The sequence below is a fragment of the Lolium rigidum genome, chromosome 7 (genome assembly GCF_022539505.1).
Source record: "Lolium rigidum isolate FL_2022 chromosome 7, APGP_CSIRO_Lrig_0.1, whole genome shotgun sequence".
In the NCBI taxonomy this organism is placed as follows: domain Eukaryota; kingdom Viridiplantae; phylum Streptophyta; class Magnoliopsida; order Poales; family Poaceae; genus Lolium; species Lolium rigidum.
Window position 1 is genome coordinate 277,348,500 of NC_061514.1, and position 22,508 is coordinate 277,371,007.

Here is a 22,508-nt window from a genome sequence, read left to right on the forward strand (position 1 = left end):
CCCGCCACGAAGAAGGGATGCAGGCTATTAATGTGTTCCTTAAAAAAAGAATAAAAACACTACTGCATTGATGAGCCGCCCTACAATCTGCATGTAACTATTTACATCACTTGAAACATTTGTTTTATGTCAATACATGGTGTGGTGCGATATGAAAAATTCCATGACTTTTTTTAATCTTTTTATTTATTTATATTAATTACTGAAATAAGTTCTTCATTTTTGTGTGTATGGTTTAAAAATGCAATTGAAATAATTAAGTTGTTTTTCCAAGAATATTTTAAAAAATGGTGTACTTATAATCCTAGATAGTTCTCATTCATTACACATTTGAATGAGCTTATATATTTTTCAAAAGTTGCCTGCTCACAATGGAAATACTCTTCGCATCCCTGCTTCACCCGCACATAATGAATCTGTCTCAAATTTAAATTCGAAAAAAAGGTAAGGTTCATGAGACAACACAATTGTTTTGTTTCCATTCGCTTGCCTACTATGGATGCTGCTACTCGGCTTCATTGCTCGGTGTAACCTTGTTAGAAACAATGTCATAGATCAAGGACATAATCTTTGTATTTTAACCACATTTTTGATTTGTTTATGTGTGATGTCGCTTGTCCGTGGCAACGCACGAGCATTTTTACTAGTCGGACGTAAAACGTCGTGTGTATAGCAGGGCTCCCCAAAGTCCCCCCTGTCTCACAACCGCTAATCTCGGACGACGGGACGAGAAATCAGAGCATCCCAATGGAGTCTACGCTAATCACGAGATTCTCTCCCCTCCTCCCCTCTCCCTGCAAGTCCAGACCCCTCTCGTCTTCCCCCCTCGCCGGAGCTCGCCGCGTCGCATCCATTTCCTTCTCCCCCAGCAGCGTCTCTGGCGTCTTGCGTCCCCGCGGTGGCGTTACCTCGTCGGTCACCGCCGTCGCGGCGGCGCTCGGCGATGCGGCTGAGCCCGCATCCGAGGCCATATTGCTCAGCGTCCAGGTACACTTCTCGTCTCAACCAGCTAGCTTCGATTCGGAGGTCTCTGATTCTCCATTTCTGTTCTTCTCTTCGAATTTCACGGGAGGGTTAGGGTCCAGGCATGACCCGCTGCTGTCTGGGTCTTTCTTGCAGGGCATGATGTGCGACGGGTGCGCTTCCAGTGTGAAGAGGATTCTAGAGGGCCAGGTAATCGTCTCGTCTCTAGGCCTATTTACCATCGCAATTTTGCTCCATTTCTCTTGCAAAAATATGTTGACCAAACCAATGAGGCAATGAGCAAGCAGTTCAGCACGGTAGCAGAAGTACAGTTAATCTTTTTTTATGTTTATCTCCATAATTGATACCTATCCAGCGCATATAGTAGCTTTTACTGAAGAAAAACGGGAATGAAATGAAGCTGAAACCAAAAAAAGTGCAGAACGGATCAGTGTATTGGGTTTGCGTATAGAATGTGGAGAGCACAATTCATTGATGAAATCTAGGCAAGTAGCTAGAGGCTAGGATAGCTTGCACAGACACAGTCTTCCTAAACGTTCTCGCCAGCCTTCCGTCCAAAGACGACTCTGAGACCACATGGGTCATAAATTTCCATTGTAAAACGATATAGTTCCAAGTCTTTGTATATTTGAAACTTGTGCCATGGGTTGAGGGGGTACCTCCACCACTGATCGGAAAGCAATGAATCAAGGGGAGGGTAAGTTATTCCTTGCTTTCGTATATCAGATCGGTTTCACTCATTGAAGCAATGAGTAAGAGAGGGACAGCTGCTCTTATGCTGCAACTACGTTTCCTCTCCTCCAGAGAGATTGGGAAAAACATGCACGAGTCACATTTGCGTCCCTATATGTTTAACGGGGCATTTCATTAAAACAATTATCTCTATACCGATGTCAACTATGTTGGTCTGTCTAGATTTTCTACTTTGTATCGTCCCTTTTCTTCTTTGTTGCTCTTTTCCTTCTGCTCACTTGGACCATTCTCAATGCTTTTTTCAGCCTGAGGTAACTTCTGCAGCAGTTGATTATAAGGAAGCAAGGGCTGTAGTGTGGACAACTCCTGAGGTCAAGTTGACAGAAGATTGGCAAAAGCACTGGGGAGAGAAACTTGCAAGTCATCTTGGCACTTGTGGATTTGAGTCTAGCCCACAAGGTAAAAATACATTGACTTATTGTGTGACCAACCCTCGAAAAACAGAGGTCTGGAAGAAATAAAGATATACTGCGAATGATTGTCCAACTCTGAAGTACGTCAAAATGGTATCATCTGTACTTCATGTTAAAACTTGGTTGGTCATGTATCATACTGGTGCTGAAGTATCCTAAATCAAATTCAATATACTAACGCACATTTCACACGAAAGAACTATCACTGAATATAGGTTGTATACGCATCAGTACATCACTAGACCAAGCTAGCTATGTGGGAAAAAAGGAGCAAACTCGCCATGCAATGTCGTTGAGTCATGTTTCTCCAACATTCTGAATGTTGTTCATGCATCATTACTTCTCCAACATTCTGAAATCGGAACATCTAGCTAAAATTTAGTTTCTATCACAGGGCAAGGTGAAGCCTAATGAAGACGATTCCGAATCTCGCTAGTGCAGCAGATGAGCTATGATGTTGACCAGGACGGGGCACCTGAATGCACCACAGATCAGATGTGTGAGGCTGTGAGCGTCTCCAGGAAAGTTGCTGGTGCTCTCTGAGTTCCGCAGTTGTAGATTACAGCGTTTATGTGCTGGGTGTTATAAGCAGTGTAGCTTCCTTTGCTCATCAAACTTAGTGCAAGTCACTACTATATGCCACGAGTTTCACCAAATGTCTAATTATGGCCAACCGAACTTACAATGAAGGGTGTACCGTGATGAAGATGTTATAACTGAATTTCTTTCTTGCTTAGCAGCTAGTGGCCTTTCACTATAATGATAATATTGCTATCACAATTACCCTTGCAAAATTTCGTACGGAGTACATAACCATCACCTAGTCTGGTGATAGAGTTGTGGCGCGTGTTTCACCCACCAAGGTTTCAACTAGAGTTGCCAACGCGGGTCCTGCAATGTCCCGCAAAAGGCCATGCTTGGTTCAAACTGTGCTACGGTCCTCGACATAACTCTGTACAAATTGTGCTAGTTGGAATCGAATCCGCCCCGCTTTCCCTGCCGCTTGCAGCCCTAGTTTTAACCTTGCTGTCTACTCCCTCTATGTCAGAATAGTGTGTATAAGATTTTTTCGAAATCAAACCATGTGGACTTTAATCAAGTTCGTAGAAAAAATATTAGCATCTAGAATATCAAATCAATACCATTTGATTCATAATGAAGTATATTTTAATATAGTATACATTTAGTTTGTAGATATCGCTAATTATCTCAATAAACTTGGTCAAGTTAGTCGAGTTTGAGTTTTACGGAAACCAATGCACGATATAATATGGCAATGAGGAAGTCTACATGTCACAGCGTCATGTATACATGGCATAGCGTTATGTATACATTGATAATGTTTGAAGAGAAAGTGTAACTCCGTAAGCTGATTTTTTACGGCTAAAGTTTTTATAATTGCAGCTCTAAGTTTAGTTTATTTCATTTCATTTCAAGTGCAGTAAACTATCGGACGGAAACCTGAAATTACAAAGCTTGGTCATGGAGTTGCACAAAGAAGGAAACAACAAGTTCTCGGGGAAAGTGTTATAAGTGAACTTTTTTATGGCTAAAGTTTTTACAATTGCAGCTCTAAGTTTAGCTTTTTCATTTCATTTCAAGTGCAGTAAACTATCGGACGGAAACCTGAAATTACAAAGCTTGGTCATGGAGTTGCACAAAGAAGGAAACAACAAGTTCTCGGGTAAAGTGTTATAAGTGAACTTTTTTTTATTCTTTCTTCCAGCTGCCTAAAGAAGTCTTGCATAGTTGGATTATCTCCGGTCCAGATTCTTTTGGCAGGGAGATAGTGAGAAGAAAAAATACCGGTTGACTAAATGGAGTATTGTTTGCCGCCCAAAAGATCAAGGTGTACTTGGTGTTCACGATCTTGAAGTTAAGTATAAGACCTTTATAGGAAAATGGTTGGCCAAGTTATTAACCGAGGATGGTGTTTGGCAAAATTTGTTGCGGAGAAAGTATATTGGCTCAAAAGCGGTCTCTCTGGTTAATTGAAAATCTAGAGACTCTCATTTTTGGGCCGGTTTCATGGCAACTAAAAAAATACTTTTTCCCACATGACTCTTTCTCCATTAGAGATGGACCGAGAGAAGGTTTGAGAGGACAAATGGTTGGGAACAACCACGCTCTGAGAATAATGTCCAGTTTTGTACTATAATATTGTACGTCACAAAGGTGATACCTTACGCAAGGTTATGGAATCATCCCCACCTTCTGTGACGTTCAGGCGAGATCTTATTGGATCTCGGTTGGCTTCTTGGAATAAACTAATACAAAGATTAGCTTCAGACCATTTGGTACATGGGCCCGATCAATTTCTCTGGGGACTTACCAAGAATGGTGTATTTTCGGTTGGTTCCATGTACAAAACTTTAATCGAGCCCATTCAACCCGTTGTAAATAATAAATCTAGTTGGAAGATGAAGATACCTCTGAAAGCTAAGGTGTTTGCTTGGTACGTTCCTCGCGGTGTTATTCTTACTAAAGACAACCTTACCAAACGCAATTGACATGGCTGTACTAAATGTGTTTTTGTCACGAAGAAAAGACAATAAAACACATTTTCTTCCAGTGTCGGTTTGCGATATCTATATGATCAATCATTCAGATGGGTTCAACCTTATACCCTCGTGTAGCGTTGCAAATATTTTTAGCAATTGGCTGAATGGGGTGGATCATAGGTTCAAAGTTCTTATCAGAGTGGGAGCGATAGCCGTTATATGGTCGCTTTGGCTATGTAGAAATGATAAGGTTTTTAACGATAAAAATTATTCTCTAATGCAGGTCATCTACCGATGTACGGATACACTCCATTTATGATCGTTTTTGCAGCGATCGGAGGACCGAAACCTCTTTACGGAGGTGTCTACACGATTGAAGAATGCGGCCAATAAGTTTATTACCCAACATGGCTGGCTGCATAATCGTAGGATTACGGCTACCATAGCGTAATTAGCTTCTCATAAGTTTGTGAAGAACTCTTCTTGTTTTTATTTTTATGGCACATTGATACTTGGTTTTGACGGCTGTGTGCACCTTGCTGTGAAGAGGCCTGGTGTATTATGCTTCGTTGAGTAAGTAAGGCACTCTTTATCTAAAAAAATTTGTGTTTTGAACTGGAAAATACTGCTTATATTACTTCTGGAAACACAGAAATATCGTTTTGCGATTTCATCAATGATAAAAATTGAACATTTTTGTTTTAATTTTAGAATAGTGCGGATAAGGGAGGTATGGTCGGCCCAGCCCGGCCCGGTCCGATGTGATATCCAGAGGGAGAGGCCCACTAGAAACAGGCCGACCAGGTCAGGCCTATGTGCTTTCCGTCGTGCCGCGTCCGCGTGCGTGCTAGAGCCTAGAAGGATCGCCAAGTTTTGTGTGACCACCCACCCAGCGTCGCGTCCTCCCCCAGCATCTCTTCGCTCCTCGCCCCCGCCCTCCCTTCGCCACGAATCGCAACCGCCGCTCCGGCCCGCGCGCCGCCTCCACCGCCGGCTCCGGCGAGATGTCGCGCTTCGGACGCTCCGGCCCGCCGCCGATCCGCGACACCTACTCCCTCCTCGTCCTCAACATCACCTTCCGTGAGTTCCCCCTTTACGTATCCCCCGCCGCGCCCTTCCCTTCTCCCGCGCGCGGGCTAGCTCCCCGTCTCATCCTCCCCGTTCGTGCTCCTCTCGCAGGTACGACGGCTGACGACCTCTTCCCGCTCTTCGACAAGTACGGCGACGTGGTCGACATCTACATCCCCAGGGACCGCAGGTGAGGCAAGCTACGGTTCGTTCGTTCGTTCGTTCGCTCGCCGGTTCGTTAGCTCTGATCCGTGTCTGCCGTGTGGGGGTTTGGCTGTATAGCACATAGGACTCCGATACCAGAGGCGGAAATTTTAGGGTTGTGCCCTTGTGGAAGTTAATTCGTGTTTCTACATCTATTCTGTAGGACTGGCGACTCGCGAGGGTTCGCCTTCGTGAGGTATAAGTACGAGGACGAGGCGCAGAAGGCAGTCGATCGACTGGACGGTTGGTACCTCTCCGTACGAATTTCGCAATTTATATCATACATGTTGTTTTAGGTTTGGGTTCATGGTCTATTTTTCTTGGTTACTTTTCAGGGAGGTTGGTAGACGGGAGGGAGATGATGGTGCAGTTTGCCAAGTACGGCCCGAACGCTGAGCGGATGTAAGATACGATTTCTCGTCTTTACCGCTGGCTTGATTGTGGGTTCGGTCGGGATATTGGCACTTAGTTTTCAGCAAATGTGATACTACATGGATCTGTCATTTGCTGAATGTAAACCTCGTTGGTTCCTGGTTGGATGTATGTTAGGCACTGCATTAACGTTTACCGTGCATCGGAATAATCAGTATGCTAGATCAAAACAATTGATGGTCTTGAAGATTTTGCTCTGTTTCAGTACCATGAATTGTCTTGTATTTAACCATCATTGCGGAAGTGTTAGGTTACATCTGCTCCTTGTGCAACATGGTGTTGGGGTATTGTCCTTCGTTTAATTTTCTGTCCTCAACAGTTCAGTTCTTATTATGTTCTAGATTATGAATTGTGTGCATATTACACTCAGTCTGGGGATAATGAACCTGTGGTTTTATTGTAACTTGAACACTGCCCATGTACTGTTTTTTTTTTTTTTGAGGGGAATTTTCCCTTGGCAATGGTAATAAGCAGGAAGTATAATACTCTCTGATGTGTTTGGTACTACTTCTAAAGCATTTTCTCGTTTATTATCTTCTATAGTGGTGACGGTAACTTGGCATATGTGTGTTGGCATGCAAACTATGTTGTCAGACTTGATTCTCTTCAAAAGTTCCTGCACATTGTCCTATGTAAAAGAATGAAGGAGAGCCACAATTGTACATAATATTATTTTGCCTGAACTTTGCAGTCAAAAAGGGAGAATCATGGAAATGCTCCCAAGGTCAAGGGGTCGTTCCAGAAGCCGCAGTCCAAGACGGGGGTAATACTTTTTTTCTAGATCTTTATATATTTATACACATATATTCCATATTTGCCCGGTTTCCCCTAGGAGCTTCTTTCATGTGGCTTGTGATTCTCCTCAATAGAATGGATCATGAAGACAGCAAAAATAGGGCTGTAGACGGGCAAGTAACAGAGATCCACTAAGTTTTGCAATATCAAGTCAGTGTACATGGCATGGTTTTATACCCCTGTTGTGTTGGCAGATATCATATTTCATTTTTGACATACAAACCAGAATTAGAGTAATATAATGCGGCGGCTGCCATGCCTTGCTTCAATTCATACATTGCATTTTGTCAAATTTGCATAATAGTGTAGCCCTCCTTTTGTTGCTTTCTAGTTTCGCCGGTGGGCACTGGCTACTAGCTGTACTGCTAAATTCCTAATGCTTTGTTGTTCAGGTAGCTATCAGATTGTGATATTGCGCAGTGCATTGACAAAACCTATTGTGTTTCCTTCTTTGTTATATGCTCTTCTTGTCATGATGTAAAAAAAATGTGTACAACATCTGCAGGTACCGCGATGATCATCGGGGCAGAGATTATTCGAGAAGGCGAAGTCGGAGTCCGAGTAGAGAGCGATATGGACGTGACAGGCACACAGAGAGGGATTATCATCATCGTAGCAGGAGTCGCAGCTACAGTCCTGATGATTACAGGAGGCGTGGCAGGGACAGGTACACACATTTAGATGATCACTGTGGTTTTTTGCTGTATTATACTGTACGTTATTTTTAATAAACATTATTGGCTGCCTGTAGAAGCCCTAGTCGTAGCAGGAGTCGCAGCTACAGTCCTGAGGATGACAACAGGCGTGGCAGAGCCAGGTAGGCACATTTGGGAATCAACTTTGTTTATTTTATCTTGCTGTATTGGACCAATGCCATTTAATGTTTGCTTGCAGTGTGTCGCCTGCGCGTAGAAGCCCTAGTCGTTCACCTCGCAGGACGCCATCTTCTCGTGAGGGATCTCCTGTTAAGCGCAATGAGGACCGATCTCCACGCTCTCGTAGCCCTTCAACATAAACTGAAGATCAAACGACCGAGGTCTCTTAAGTTTTTAAAATATTATTTATGTCATCGCAGTTCATTATCTTACATGTGATAAACATAACTTGTGCTTCTCTCTATAGGATGAACGGAACAGGGCTGCTCCTATCAGAGGCTGTTCAGTTGCTTGGTTGTGAACACTATAGTTACAAGCACTGTTTAGTTACCAACTGAAATGCTGCGGGGCTTCATATCAGTGGCTGCTTCAAGCTGCAGATAATGCTTTGTGGATATCTGGATGCTTGTTTGAACTATATGTACTTCACTTTCTTCCCATTCAACCTTGTTTAATTAGCACTCAATATTACTTCTCCTTTTCAGTGTTGGGTACTTACTTTAAATGGTAATTTGCACCTTTCTAGTTACATGGTGTGGTGAGAAGATGCTGGTTGATAAAGGACCAACACAAGTTAGTTGCTGTTGCGGTTGATATTGTTTGTGCTGTATCCCCTAATGATGATGATGCTGGTGATGGCGGTGATGATTAATGATGATACTGGGATTTGATGATGCTGATCATTTTGCTGCCTGCTTGCATCCTTTGCTGTCTGCACTTGTTATGCTGACAAGTAAGGTTCAATTGATTCAGCAGAGTTTCACTACTTCAGCTGTTCAACCATAAAAGTACTTTTGTCCATGATTCTGCATGCTAGGATTTGAGAACTTAGATTTTGATATGATTTAGTTTTTCTCTTAGCGACGCTCTGTGTTCGCTATTTCTAGTGTTCCGTTTATGACGCACCATAGCTTCTGAATGATTAATCACACTTTAACTTAAGTTATCATATGATGATGTTATCTGAGAAGTGGAAGTTAGCGTCTAAAGGTTATAGAATCTTGTTGTTAAAGGTAAGAGATTTTTAAGCCATTTTAAAAAGATATTACTCTATTTATAGACTACAGAGTATATATGCCAATGTGCTCATGAAATCAATTTAGTTAATTATGATTTATTATGCTAAATAAGTAGCGCTTGTCCTTAAGTTCTTTTCACGGCATCCACTCCTGTAAGAATGGTTCTGGTAGCATGTGGTAACCAGTTGAAAGAAGTATGCATTGTTCGGTTTTGCAAACATCAGAGCCAATTTCGACCTGAGGCGCATTGTCTCTGTTCGTTTTCAAAAACTTGCGGGGTTATGTATACTTTATAAAAGTTGGGCTTCTGTAAAAAATATATTTTGTTTATTAGGATTTGCTATTTACAGCTGACACTCTTAAGAAATCGAAAGATGTGGTAGTTGTTTTCAGTTGCAGACTAAATTACATTCAGTCGATTGCCTGATGCCCTCTAGATGTGATCATGTGAATGCTGAGTTAAGGTCTGCTGTGGATCTTGATGTGCTGATGGTGGCTGTCCCGAAAGACCTTTGATGATTCTTATAATGCTTTCAGAGATGTAATGTATGATGTCTTTTTACTGGAAGTTTGGAAAATTGAAGGATTGGACCTTGTTCTCTGTATGCTGAAAAGAAATGCATTAGACCTTGTTCTGCATATTCATCCATATGTATTGCTTGACATTGTGTTCTCGTCTGTGCTCTTGTTCAAGCATAAATTTGCGTGGATTTCTTGCTTTAATGACATTGTGAAACGTCAATTTCTTCCTCAATATATGATCTGTAATGACGTGGCTGCCTCACTTATGATGAGTGTGCATGTGTAGACAACAGCAACATACGCTCTTCCCCATGGCAGTGATAAGATGTCGCTAGTCACTGGCATCTCTGAATGCGCTGTAAACTGGAATCTTCCTATAAGTGCAAAGCTACTACCACAAGAATGACTCCTGGATTGAATTACGCCCAGCATTATAAGCTAATATTATAGGAAGCAGTTCATATTATAAACTTGCACTAAACTAGCTGTCATTCAGATTGTCCCACCAGCTGCACAGAGGTGCGCGATCAAGGAAAAAAATAGCACGCTAAACAAATAGCGGATTATAACGTGCTAATAGCGCGCTATTTTATAAAATAGTGTTTCACAAAAAAATTAAAAAATAACAAATGTAGTTTGTATACTAAGAAATTGACAAAATCATGATCGCACTGAAAGATAAATATTTATCAGTCCAACAAGTAGACCAGTGGGCAACTGCTGCTAGGCGAGGAAAGAAAACCCAGCGCTCTCGCGCCGCTCCCGCGAGCGGCCGGGAGCCCGTGGCGGCGCCCCTCCCCGAGCCCCCCCTTCCCCTTCCCCTCCGTCTCGCCGCCGCCAGAGGGCGTCGCCGGGCAAAGCCCGTGCGGCGCCCGGCGGCGGCGGGGCCCCTTCCCCTCGCGCGGTGGTGGCGGCGCGGGCCACCCACGGCCGGTGAGGGCGCCGCGCTAGGCGTCGGGCGCGGCGGCGCGGATCCTCGGCGTCGGCGTGGAGACGGCGCGTCCCCGGCGTGCTCGTGGCGGCGGTCACCCGGCGGAGCGGCCCCCGCGGCTCCGGCGGCCGCCGGTTTCGGGCGGCGCGAGCTCCTCTCTCGGCGGGCTCGGGGAGGACGAACGTGGTCGCCCCGTCGGCGTGCTGGTGGCCCCCTTGGCCGGCGACGACCCCGTGTGCCGCCCTCGGGCCGGGATCCGGCGCCTCACGGGCCGGGCAGGGGCCCGGGCCCTTCTGAGCCCAGATCCAACCCCGATTCGGTCGGGATCTCCGTTTCGGTGGGTGCGTGCGGTGGTCAGGTGCGGTGTGCTGCCTTGGTAGCAAGCTTGGCCGGCGGCGGTTGCCTGCCGGTGTTGGTGAAGGTGCTTGGAGGCGTGTTGGCTTTCCCACGGACCGGCGGGGGCCTGGTGCCATGCGAAGCCATCGTCTTTCGTCCCGGATCCGGTGTTGCCGGCAGCCACGGGGGCTGTTGGTCTACCGATCCTCCAGTAGGGCTCTCTCCAGTCAGGTTCGATGCTTCCAGGCAGGGGGTCCGGTGTTCTCGCTGCGAAGGTCTACTCGTTCTCTTCCTTTTCTCCGTTGAGCTCTGAGCTGGGACGCCGGGGCGGCGGCCCTGGAAGGTGGGAGTCATGTTGGTTGGCGGGCGAGCCAATGACTCTGGTGCTGGATGGTTACCACGGCCGTGAGGGCGGCGTGGTGATCGGCGAGTCGAGTGCTGTGGGGTGTAGTTGGTGGTGATGTTGCCAAAGGGAAACCTTTGCCCCTCGGGCCACGGCGGCGTCGTTCGCGGACGGCGTTCCCTTGTTGAAGGCGCCGTGAGGCCAATATCCGATCCTCTACTCGCGTCCGGGTGAAAACCCAAGATCCTCGGATCGGGCGGTGGCGGCACTCCGGTGTCGTGCTCTTCTTGAAGACACCGTCTTGGAACCCACAACGCGAGGCTCACCGATGGTTGTGACGGAGGTGATTCTTCGGCGATCTTCGGCAAGGCTTGCTCCGTGCCCCTTCCCTTGTCGAGCTTCCTTGGCGCTGCTGTTCGGTTTGTGCGCAACGAGGGTTGGCCCCCGGTGGTGGTCGGCTTCCGGTGGCGTTTCTGCGACGGAGGAGGTCTGTTGAGGCACGCGTGAAAATGGCTTGCTCTCGAGTGAGCTCTGGCCCGACACTGTAGACTCCAGCTCTTCTCCGAGTCTCGTAGGCGCTTTGGCTGAGCTCGCTGTTCACGCTTCCGGGTGTAGCTTCTTCGGTAGTTCGTGTGGGTGTGTGGTGTCGTTCTGTAAGCTGGGTTCAGCATTTTGTACCGTTCTCGCCGTTGGTGGCTTTGTTAATTCAAAGTTGGGCACTCGAGTGCCTTTTATCTAAAAAAACAAGTAGACAAGTGGACAAGTAGATAACTAATTAACCTGCCAACATACAAACAATTAAAGAGCCAACTACATAGCAGAAGTAGTAATTAATCAAAATTAGATGAACTAGATGGATAATGCATTCGGTCAACATCTGATTCAGCTCATCATAATGAAAAACTAGAAGCAACTTATTCTTCTTAAGCATATTGCATCAGTAGCTCTTACTCGTTGTGATGTTGATTCTTCTTCTTCAACTTCAACATGTACGCTCGCGTGAGGGGGAGTGGGAATTGTCGATTGTCGATGTGCTTCTGTGGTTTCCAACGGGTTGAATAACTACGGTTAGAATGGGGATTTAGGAAGGCCAAAAGATTTAAAATAGCTAGTCAGCTCGATTTCCCTACAAAAATAGCACGCTACAACGCTATAAAAATAACGTCGCTATAACACTACGAAAAATAGCGTGCATAGCGCCGCTAATAGTGTGATTAGCGTCATGGCAAGCCAAATATGCATAGCGTTGCATTCACTTTCCAAATACGCTATAGCACCACTATAACGTCGAAATAGCGCGCTATTTTTTTCGATGTGCGCGATCAATTCACAAAGGACCCATCAATACTAGTAGTTTCCGACATTACAGGAGCAACTATATATAGTACTGCTTCAGGATGAGGGCAACATGAACATGAGCGATCAATTCACTAAGGACCCATCAATACTGGTAGTTTCAGACATTACAGGAGCAACTACATAGTACTGCTTCAGGATGAGGACAACGCGAACATCTTGAGCCGACTTCAGCTTGTTCACGCACGCCTGGGAGGGTGATACTGCACATCATTGTCTTGGCACATCCCCTGGAATGATCATGATTTTTTTATTAGGTGATATATTGTACAAGCGTGCCACAGTTGCTAAATGTGAGCATGCAGTTTCTTACTTGATACTCCTCCGGAAGTTCCTCAGAAACAGCCAGAGTATAGCACCCGGGAATGAATCTCCCTGCAGACCAACAAAGCAACACTTCTTTTAGATCTTTTTAGGCTGGGTATGAGTTATGACACAGAAGATAAACACGGTCCTCCAGGCTCCAGCAATTCCAGGGCTACCGGAGTAATGCATAGCAGCACTGTGAACTACTGGTAATTAACTGAAAGGATTCACATGATTAGAAAGGACAATGCTCGGGCAGCGCAGCTCTCAAGTTAACTCAAAGATAATAACTGGTGGAACCTCCTAGTATGGGACTTCTTTTGACACTGGCGGCACCTAGATTAATGGTGTGACATGGTAGATATAGCCAACAAATAAGGAAAATCAAATTGATGCTGTTTCACGATGCAGAAATCATGCAAACAAAATGTAAATCAAGGTAACTGAACAAGGATTGCGTCACTGCAAAATGTTAATCAGATTATGGTCTTGAGTTTTGAGACGAAAATCAATTAAATTTAAGTAGATCCATTCATACAATTGTGGAAGTATTGGATCGAGTATCAAGATGTGGTACATGAAAGTGTATAGAAGACTTCAGAAGGGAAACAAAGAAGGAACAAGAGAGTGCACTTGGGTTAGCAAGCATGCAATTCTACAGTTTAAACAAGATCCCAATGTGAAATGTTAGACATGCCTAACATAAGAGCAGCAAGAAGACAATGCAATGGATTATGAACAATACAACCTATTTCTGTCAAAATGTTCTTAAAGGGTATAGGCATTTCTCATCCAGACACCCCACCTAGTGTTATGTATAAACCTTACTGATTAGTACTACCTCCGTTCCAATGAATTTATTTTTGAGAAGTCAAACTATGTAAAGTTTGACCAAGTTTTTAGAATAAAGCAGTAACATATACAATACAAAATCAATATCATTAGATACATAATGAAATATTTTCATTATGGTATCTATAATTATAGTTGTTGATTGTTCATTCTAGAAGTTTAATCAAACTTAAAGAAAACGCCATATTCATTGGAATGGAGGAAGCATATTGTAGGAAGGAGAGCTTTCTCTGTACATGGCCTAACCAGTTTTCTTAGCTATCTACAACAGTGCATATCATACTGGACTTGGAATGCAATAGCATAAAGTAAACCAATCAGAAAAGAGAAAGTAACTTGAAGACAAATATAAGTACAGGCTGTGCGAAAGCTATTTTAAATACAAACTCACCGATTCTCAACCAACGAGCAGCCCAGCTCCTATTGGGATCCATCAGCGATATTATTCTGCAAGCCACGATAAAATCAGTAAAAGGGAAGCACGGGACTATATAAACAGTGTCTGGGGAAATAACATCTTTTAGCAGCAGCACATTCTTATCGGAAGTATATGACTGTTTTAACTTTCTGTATTCTACAAGTCACTCTACATGAACATATATTCTATGTGTTTTTTGTATCAGCAAAATGACTTTATAAACTATTCACCAAAATCAACCCAAAGAGTGGAAGACTGGAAGTTAGAGAAAAACCACAACTATTTCTTCCTCTTATATGTTTATAGGCCAATTTGCAGCAGGTTAAAGCACAAGATACACCATGAATACAGTGTAGAATGGAATTCCTCTTATCATAAAGTAATTTGAAAAACGTGACCGGAGAAAATTTCTGAGAGCACTGCTAGCCATTACACTATACATGAATGCAGTGTAGAATGGAATTACCCAGTGAAGTTGGCGGTGGTGCAGCCTACGACGTTGTCACGATCCTTGTCCATATCCAGGAAGGGGCAGTTCTCGCAGCCATTCTCCCTGAACTGCAGAGCCCATACAGCAATCAGATATAGGAGATGTAAATATGAACAACAGAAATCAGCTTCTGCCAGGAGAGTTTTCGTCCCACAAAAATCACACAAATTTCGGACCGCATAATCTACACGAGACCCAAGTACGAGGTCGAAGTCGAGAACATTGCAGGCTAATAAACCCTAGTACAATCCAACGACGATTCGCTCCCCTTAGAAATCAGGCAACCCTAATTCGACACCGACACCTAAATCTCCCCCCGCCCCCCCCCCCCCCCCCCCCGGCTTACTCAGCGCGAAGACAAGGATTCACTGAACCAACGGTGCGCGGCCTAAACCCTAGGTCCAGATGGACGGGTATCGAGAGGGGAACGCGGCGGCGGCGGCGGCGGCGGGGGGTGGGTACCTGGTCGTAGGTCTTGACGAGGCGGCAGCGGAGGCAGGCGCGGAGCTCGTGGCCGAAGCTGTTGGGGATCTGCGCGTGCTCAACCCGGCCTTCGTCGTCCATCATCCCGCCGCCGCCTCCGCCGCCCCTCCTCATCCTTGCTTCGCCTCGCGTCTCCTCTCCGGCTCCGCTGGTGCTCGCTTCTCTCGTCCCCTCTGCGTTTCGCCGTAGCCTGTAGAGCTCTCTGGCGTCTTCTTCTGAGTCCCGATTTGTGAACCCCAGAATCGATCAGCTTGGGCCCTGTTTCTGATGTTTGGGCCGACGGGTAAGTTGATGGTTGTTGGAATGCCAAGGTTCAGAAGCCCACTAGGCTGGAATGGGGATTGCAGGAAGAACTGGGTAAGTTCTTCTTTTTTTACATGAAGAACTGAAGAAGTTGCCTTCGCTCAAAAAAAAAAAAGATAAAGTTACTACCTACCTGGTAAAACGCTTCTTCTACACAAAGGTAAAGCCGAATGGAACTGAAGAAATTACATCACAACTTCAGAAAAGAAAATTCGAATTCTGTTTTTTATGCCTTTAGATCACGAGTATCTCGCTAAAAAAGATAGGATGTTCAATTTACTAAAAGATTTTTTTTTTTTGAGAATTTCTCTGCATTCATATCACGGAAAGATACAAATTTGTTGACCCTTACAAGTACAGAGAAACACAAACACAAAGGATCAAGAACACCCAGAACACCCTAAGACCACCATAACCCATGAAGATCTCCAGAGCCCTGTGTCATCATCTCATAAACTTGAGAGAAGACCCCTGCAGCAGAAAGAACTACAACCAAGCTCAAGCAGGTCATCATCTTTGACCACGGTGTAATTGCCACCACGATGCTTCCTCCTTCCTTGACACCAGCGCCGAGAAGGCATGGACACCAATCCAACACGCCTGCAGCAGCCGTCGCCATCTTTGGCTTTGAGTACCGCGAAAAGTGTCCCTTCCGGAAGGAAGGGAACTCGAGTCAACCGACCGGTCCAGCACCGCGGCCGGGCCATCCGCCCGGGCAAACCAGAAACTCCCTCTAGCATCAGTGCCGAGGAAGAAGAAGAACGACGACGAAGCAAATCATACCGACAAGGAAGAAGAAGGGTCTTTCTCCCGACCATCCGGCCGATTTTGGCGTCGCCACGTCGAACCGCCTCCTCCCTCGCCACCAAGGCCGGCCGGAAGAAGGCTGCAGAACATGACAGCCGCAAGCCACTAGAAGAACACAAACCCTAACGAGGAAGGCGATTATACCGTCCCCTTCCCCTCCCTCGCCACCACGGCCGGCCAAGGGGAAGACAACACTAACAACCGCCCTCCGACTCCCAAAGCTCCACGATAGAGTCGACATACGACTGTGCCCGGAGAGACCACCCTCCCCAGATCCATCGATCTGAGAGGAAACCAGGCCAGCAGCTCGCCGGCGCCGCCACACGTGGCCTTGCCGAGATGGGGACCGAGCTCCAGCACCTTTATTCGACGCGACGCCGCCTCCACCATCTCGGCAGCGCCTCCCGAGACCCTAGGGGCCCCTACCACCGGCGATCCGAAGATCCACCGCCAGTAGGGCGATCCATCGCGCTGGAGGATGCTCCACCACCGTGGAGACATCCACGCCGCCGCACTCCCGCGCCAGCTCGCTGCCGGAGCCGCCGGAATCGCCGAAGACGTACATCGCCGCCGCCAGGGGAGCCTCCACCGCGCGATGGACGAAGCCCCCCGCCCCCGCCGTCGCCGCCAGGGCTTTGCCCTGCGGGTCTTCCGGCGGCGACGAGGAGGACGGGGCGAGGAGGGAGGTGGCAGCGGCCGGCGGCGGGAGATCGCCCCGTGCCGCCTAGTGTTAGGCGACGCGGGGGTTCGGGGGAAAGGCCAGTTTCTATCCAATTTACTAAAAGAAATTGGTTGCTAAGGAATGTACCGAATCGTGCCTCTCATGGCAAATGATTGGACTAATATGAGCAGCTGAGGAAATTATATATTGGAAAAAGAATTCTAAGTACTACGACAACAGTGGAAAGCTTGAGTCCGACGGAAATGACAACTCTTTGGCATAGTCTGGATGCAAGTAAGAAGAAAACAATGAAGTGGCGAGCGTACTATGCGCAAACTGAGCGTGGAGGATACCATATCAGGACATGTAAGATCACTGTACGTTGATAAAATACTTGTAAGATTTTGTTGTCATGTGCATGGGTGCTAACACTTGAGCTTTGTTGTAGCTTGGAGAAGCACAAGAATCGTACATGGAGAAAGATCCAAAGAACAAGCATTCCTTCGTCAGTTTTGGCTTAAGTTGAGAAACATTCAGAAGCGGCAAGCACTAGACCTTCTTGGCAATGGAATCTTCAGTTCTGAATTTTGTCTCTTAGGTTGTGATTGTAGGTGCTGGTTATTGCTGCTCACTGCTTCGATTTCTTACTCTCTCCGTTTCAAATTATGTGCTGTACCTTCCTTTTTTTTCCCAAAATGAGAGTATCTAGACTAAAATTTGATCGAAGTCATGACAACTAATTTGGGTTATTATTGTTCATACAGGCAGCTGCAGGGCTGATTCCACTGCAGCTCTGAAATTTTGAGATTCTCAATATGACAGAATTGTAGCATTACCTATGTTGGGACGATCAAAGAGAGCCTAAAAGTAGATGTTCAGATAGGTTCTTTTTGTGAGTAGTTCTTGATAATGGTATACTAATATTACTGTAATTTCTACGAGACCGAATCCCATGACCGGGTTTTTAGATTTGTACTTTCTCTAACCTGAATCACTTTTCACGGATTTTTTACATCTAATTTGAAACATGTAGAGAGTAATAATATATTTCAAACAACAAAAGGAAGACACCGGCCGGCCAAATGGACTCATTAATTGCCTCAAATCATTCTCATATTTAGTCACTTCGAACGCCTACATTTCGCATACCCAATTCCTTGTATTATAGTTCCGTAGCCCCGCTTATTGCGTGATAGATTGTCAGTTCATGCAGACTTAGCCACCTAGCTCTATCAGTTAGGCACCTTCAGCGGTCCGACGTATTTTAAACATATAAAAGGTACTCATTTTGTTTGTCTAGAGTGTCCATTTAAGTCGGGGGCACCTAGCGTCCTTACGCATTTTATGGCCACTCGGCCAAAGATTCAATTATAAACCAAATTGATCAATATGCCATACAAACATTAAAATTAGTGGTTCCAAATTCGTCTAATTTTAGTCAATTACGAAGTGCACATAATTACAAGTTAGGCAAGCTGCAGAGGGGGGCACATGATAAATATCATAGATGTGCGCGATCAAGATTCATGTGGATGATGGCTCGTTTTTTCTTGAACCACGCTCTTTGCTCTGGATCCATGATGCTCGAGTCGACAAACATGACTCGATTTTCCTCCACAACCAACTTGGCCGCGGCCTCCATCTTTTGGGCCTCTATGGCCTACTTGGTGAGGTCTATGAAGGTGGCAGCGGTGGCCTCCTTCTCCAGGCGCCATTTCTCGTCCCTCTTGGCCAGGTCTCTTGTGTCTTGGCCATCATCTTTTGCAGGGTCTCGCTCAATGTGAGGGCTGACGGCTCACACTTCAGATCAGCCTCGGTGGCCTTGTGGTCCCTTGGCTGAGATGGAACGGCATTTTGGCCCGCGGCTTCCTCTACACCGTCGACGGCCGCCTCCATGGATCATCTCCTCCATGCAGGCCTTGTCGTGGTCGGCGTAGTAGGCCTACGGATCACCGGACATCAGTGGACTATAGCACATGATAAAGGGGATCGAGGTTCGATGAGCATACCTGGTCCATTGGTGTCAGGAGGGGTCATGGCATTTCCTCGAACATGTTGCGGGAACAGGCATATTCTCTGGCGGGATGGCCCGAGCCTTCCTGAAGGAGGTGTCGACTCCCAGATCCCCGTCAGGCGTGTGGTTTAGGGCCAGGTGAGGGGCCAAGACGGAGCCCTCATTGAACGGTCGTCACGCGATGACAAACGCAAGCCGACGAGGCGGGAAAGCGGCACCTGGAGCTGCACTACGAAGCTCGGTGTAGCCGGTGGCAGATGTGACGGCCGTGGATGTAGGGGTGGTCGTGCGGCCTGGGAACTTGCAGAGCTTGTCGATGAGGCTTGAGCGTGGCCGATGAACACCTCCCGCTTCAATGTGAGCATATATGGCCCCAGCCATGGAAAACGATATCCCGAGTTGGGCGTTGGGGTGTGCCTGCATCTCCAAGGCCATCTCGGTGGCGACCCTGGCGGCGACTTCGACAGCTTGATGAGATTTCTTCGCCCGCAGTATGGCGCGACGGTCCTTGTGTTTCTTTGTCAGCACCACCATCTCTTCGGCTTCGGCACCTTGGCCTTCCCGCCATGCCTGGGTGCGGAAGCCCGCTTCAGTGTCGGCTTTGGAGAGGCTGTTGCGTTTGCGGGGGCTACAGTTGGGGCGGCTACGTCGAATGCCATGGCGGCGTCCATCGCTTGCAAGGGTTCGCCATCGGCCAACTACGAGTTTTTGGGTGGTGGGAGTGTGAGTGGTTATTGTGCCATTGGCGGGTGAACCGTGTTTTATACAAGGCGGGTAAGAAGTACGCGCGGACTCGTTTGCCAACCGCACCTAAATGCAAGAATTTCGAGCATAAATGTGGGCCACAAATGCATGCGGTGCGAACACATAGGTCCTTTTAGGCCAGTCCTCTCGATTTGGGTTTTTTTTCCTTTATCCTGTTCAACCTAAGTAAAACAACGAGCACTTTTAATCCGTTTACCTAGGACGCGTTTGGTAGCCTGCATCAATTTCCTGCACCATTGGTGCAGTGTGAAGAAGCCCCCTGCGCGTCCCAGACGGGCCCTGGGCCAGAATAGCCACGTCGTTTGGTGTCCTGCACAGATTTTTGTTGGCCCCGTGGAGATTTGGGCTCTGCCCGTTTGGTAGGTCGGTTTTCAAGCCTTGTAGCAGCCCAGAACGGCACCACTGGTGATTGGTTGCAACCCAAAAACTGCTTCTGGTAACCTCTTCCCTCTAGTGGTGATGTTACCAACGATCAACAACACAAGCAAGAACACTATCATAGTTCAGGCAAACTCAGCGCTGATCATAGACTACACAAGTTCACGACACAACATTATTCATGCACGATCAGACATAGCAGACACTATCATAGTTCAGCACACGACACGAACAACAACTAGAGACGACATGGTAGCAGCGACACACAACCAGGTAAGCTTCAGACATGATTTTTGAAGACGACACACCTGGTGGCATCGCCATGGTACAGGCACCTACTCATCACCTTAGTGCAGGTGAAGCCGAAGATGACCACACTGTACCTGAAGGAGGGCACCTTCTAGAAGGTGAGGAACTAGACTACCTTGAGCGGATGGGTGAGAGCGAATGTCGCCCACCCCTGGTCGATGTATGCGTCTCGCCTTTTCTCATCGTAGTCATCCTCCAGTTGAAACCAGTGTTGGTGCGGACGATGATGTTGGAAGGGATTTCTCCGAACCATTGACGAAATCTCGAGGGGTCAGGAGCCGGCTAAAGGTGGGCCTGAAGATGATGCGCATGAACTGGTCCGGCCCTACCTCTTCCTGGAAGTGGCCGACGTTAGCCGCCCTTCGCTTCTTCGACGGTCCCTCGTCGGGGCTCTCAGTAGGTGACCCAAGCTTGAGCTTCTCAGCCTGCCACAAGAACACAAGGCATTAGAGGTGTGCCTGCTCACAAGTACAGATGAAAACGGATATTGAAAACATTAGTGAGGAGTCATACATTGGCTCACACGGCAGCTCAAGGGACTGCTCTCAAACTAAGTCTAGTGTGTAAGTAATGACACACACACAACTAAGTTTGAGGGTATCACCTTGCCTTTCATTGTGCCATTGTTCAATCACAGGCCAATACACTAGACAAACAAAAAGATGCCTCATATATTGGATCACGCAGCAGGCAAAGGGACTGTCCACAGCACCCTGATTTTCGTTGTGCCATTGTTCAATCATTGGCCAATGCAGAACTGAAAAAGAAGAAACATGCAAAGCAAGGTACTATAGGCCTCATAATATGAGGACATATGGAGGAGATGTTTGATCAGAACCAATGGCATGGTCATGTTCAGTCATGCCATATGTTCTGATCAAGCATCTCCTCATACTATGTATCAAGTTATAATCATTGACCTAGTTCAATCATAAACAACACAAGTAGCAGTTTAAATTGTGTACATTACGAGTTGGTACTTAGGGTACATCTAGAACACATTCAAGTCCTCCCACTCATCTTGCCTCTGAACATACTAGCGCGACTCATCTTCCGCACAACAATCAGAACATGCTAAACCCCAGCACAAAAACCCTTCCTCCCTTTGCATGCACAGTAAAATCTGACAGTTTCACCAATCGACAGTCCGATCTACGAATGATCTACCGCGATTGAATACTAGAGTAACAAATCTAAGCAAATCGAGACCGTGAACAACAAGAACTGGACAAGAACAACAAGCAATGACGACGAACACCTTGCAAACATCTATCCAAACCCTATTCTAACCCTAAACCTGGCAGATCTAATCTGCATGTCATCACAAATGCCCGAGCATGACCTGTTCTGGCACAACGAGTAAGAAGGTGAGAAGCAGAGGTCGTTACCGCCATTGTTGCGGCCTAGGATGAGGTCGAGTTTGCGGCCGAACTCAAGATGCCGGTGAAGACTGCGGAGCTAGCTGCCGCCGATGTCGCGGTGCTGTTAGCCGGCGTCTCCTTCTCCGGCATCGGTGCTCCTCCTTGCGGCGGTGCGGTGGATTGGTCGGCGAAAAGGGAACCGCCTGGTGATGTAACAGTTTGGGGGGGGGGGGGGGGTGGGAGTGCGGTCGCGAGTGAGAGGAAGGAGAGGGAAGATGTGAGGCTAATTATTACGCGTGTTTCCGAAGGGACGCCGCATTTCCGTCATCCTTCTCCACACGTGCAACCTTCTAGCCACAACAAGCCTATCCCTAGAGAAACTGCTATTTTAGATGTTTCTCCAGAACCTATCCCGAGTGCTTTAAACCCGATTCCTGCAACAACGTGGTGGCTCACAGACAACCAACTGACCTGTTTCACGTTGCAGCCCATGCAAACAAGCTATCTATAGGCTACCAAACGAGCCCGCCCTCGTTAGGTGCCCAGCTGGCGCAGCCGGCGGGTTTCTTGCGCCGATCCACGAGGTGCGCGCGACGGCTTGCGGCAGCGCGCTGTGTGTGCATGGAGGACAAAACAAAATCCGTTGCGGCAACGGCAAGGATCTCCCTTGTGCTTGCGGCGCCAGCCAACCACAGCCGTCCGACTCGTCCTCCGCGGAGGACAAAATCCGTTCCGGGGAGCATCTCCCGTCCAGCGCCGGCGAAATCCCCTTCCGCCCTCCCCTGCGCCCACAGGCCACTGCCCACTGGTGCTCCCTCTTTCTATATTC

The 22,508-nt window shown here is 46.9% G+C and overlaps 3 protein-coding genes across 3 annotated transcripts; 2 read left to right on the forward strand and 1 right to left on the reverse strand.

Annotated features, from left to right (window-relative positions):
• The first annotated feature begins 687 nt into the window (after positions 1–687).
• Positions 688–2,878, forward strand: LOC124675139 (copper-transporting ATPase PAA1, chloroplastic-like). The gene is made up of 4 exons (XM_047211207.1): positions 688–987; positions 1,120–1,173; positions 1,983–2,136; positions 2,545–2,878. The coding sequence occupies exons 1-4, from the start codon at positions 748–750 to the stop codon at positions 2,559–2,561; spliced, it is 465 nt and encodes a 154-aa protein (XP_047067163.1). The 5' UTR covers positions 688–747; the 3' UTR covers positions 2,562–2,878.
• Positions 2,879–5,626: 2,748 nt separating this feature from the next.
• Positions 5,627–8,491, forward strand: LOC124674282 (serine/arginine-rich splicing factor SC35-like). Its single transcript, XM_047210321.1, has 9 exons — positions 5,627–5,731; positions 5,831–5,909; positions 6,087–6,166; positions 6,259–6,325; positions 7,047–7,118; positions 7,656–7,817; positions 7,902–7,967; positions 8,045–8,186; positions 8,273–8,491. Exons 1-8 carry the CDS (start codon positions 5,656–5,658, stop codon positions 8,163–8,165), a joined length of 723 nt encoding a protein of 240 aa, XP_047066277.1. The 5' UTR covers positions 5,627–5,655; the 3' UTR covers positions 8,166–8,186; positions 8,273–8,491.
• Positions 8,492–12,594: 4,103 nt separating this feature from the next.
• LOC124678803 (transcription elongation factor SPT4 homolog 1-like) lies at positions 12,595–15,262 on the reverse strand. The gene is made up of 5 exons (XM_047214657.1): positions 15,061–15,262; positions 14,575–14,666; positions 14,082–14,137; positions 12,846–12,907; positions 12,595–12,762 (listed from the first exon to the last, which is right to left on the reverse strand). Exons 1-5 carry the CDS (start codon positions 15,193–15,195, stop codon positions 12,712–12,714), a joined length of 396 nt encoding a protein of 131 aa, XP_047070613.1. The 5' UTR covers positions 15,196–15,262; the 3' UTR covers positions 12,595–12,711.
• Positions 15,263–22,508: the final 7,246 nt, after the last annotated feature.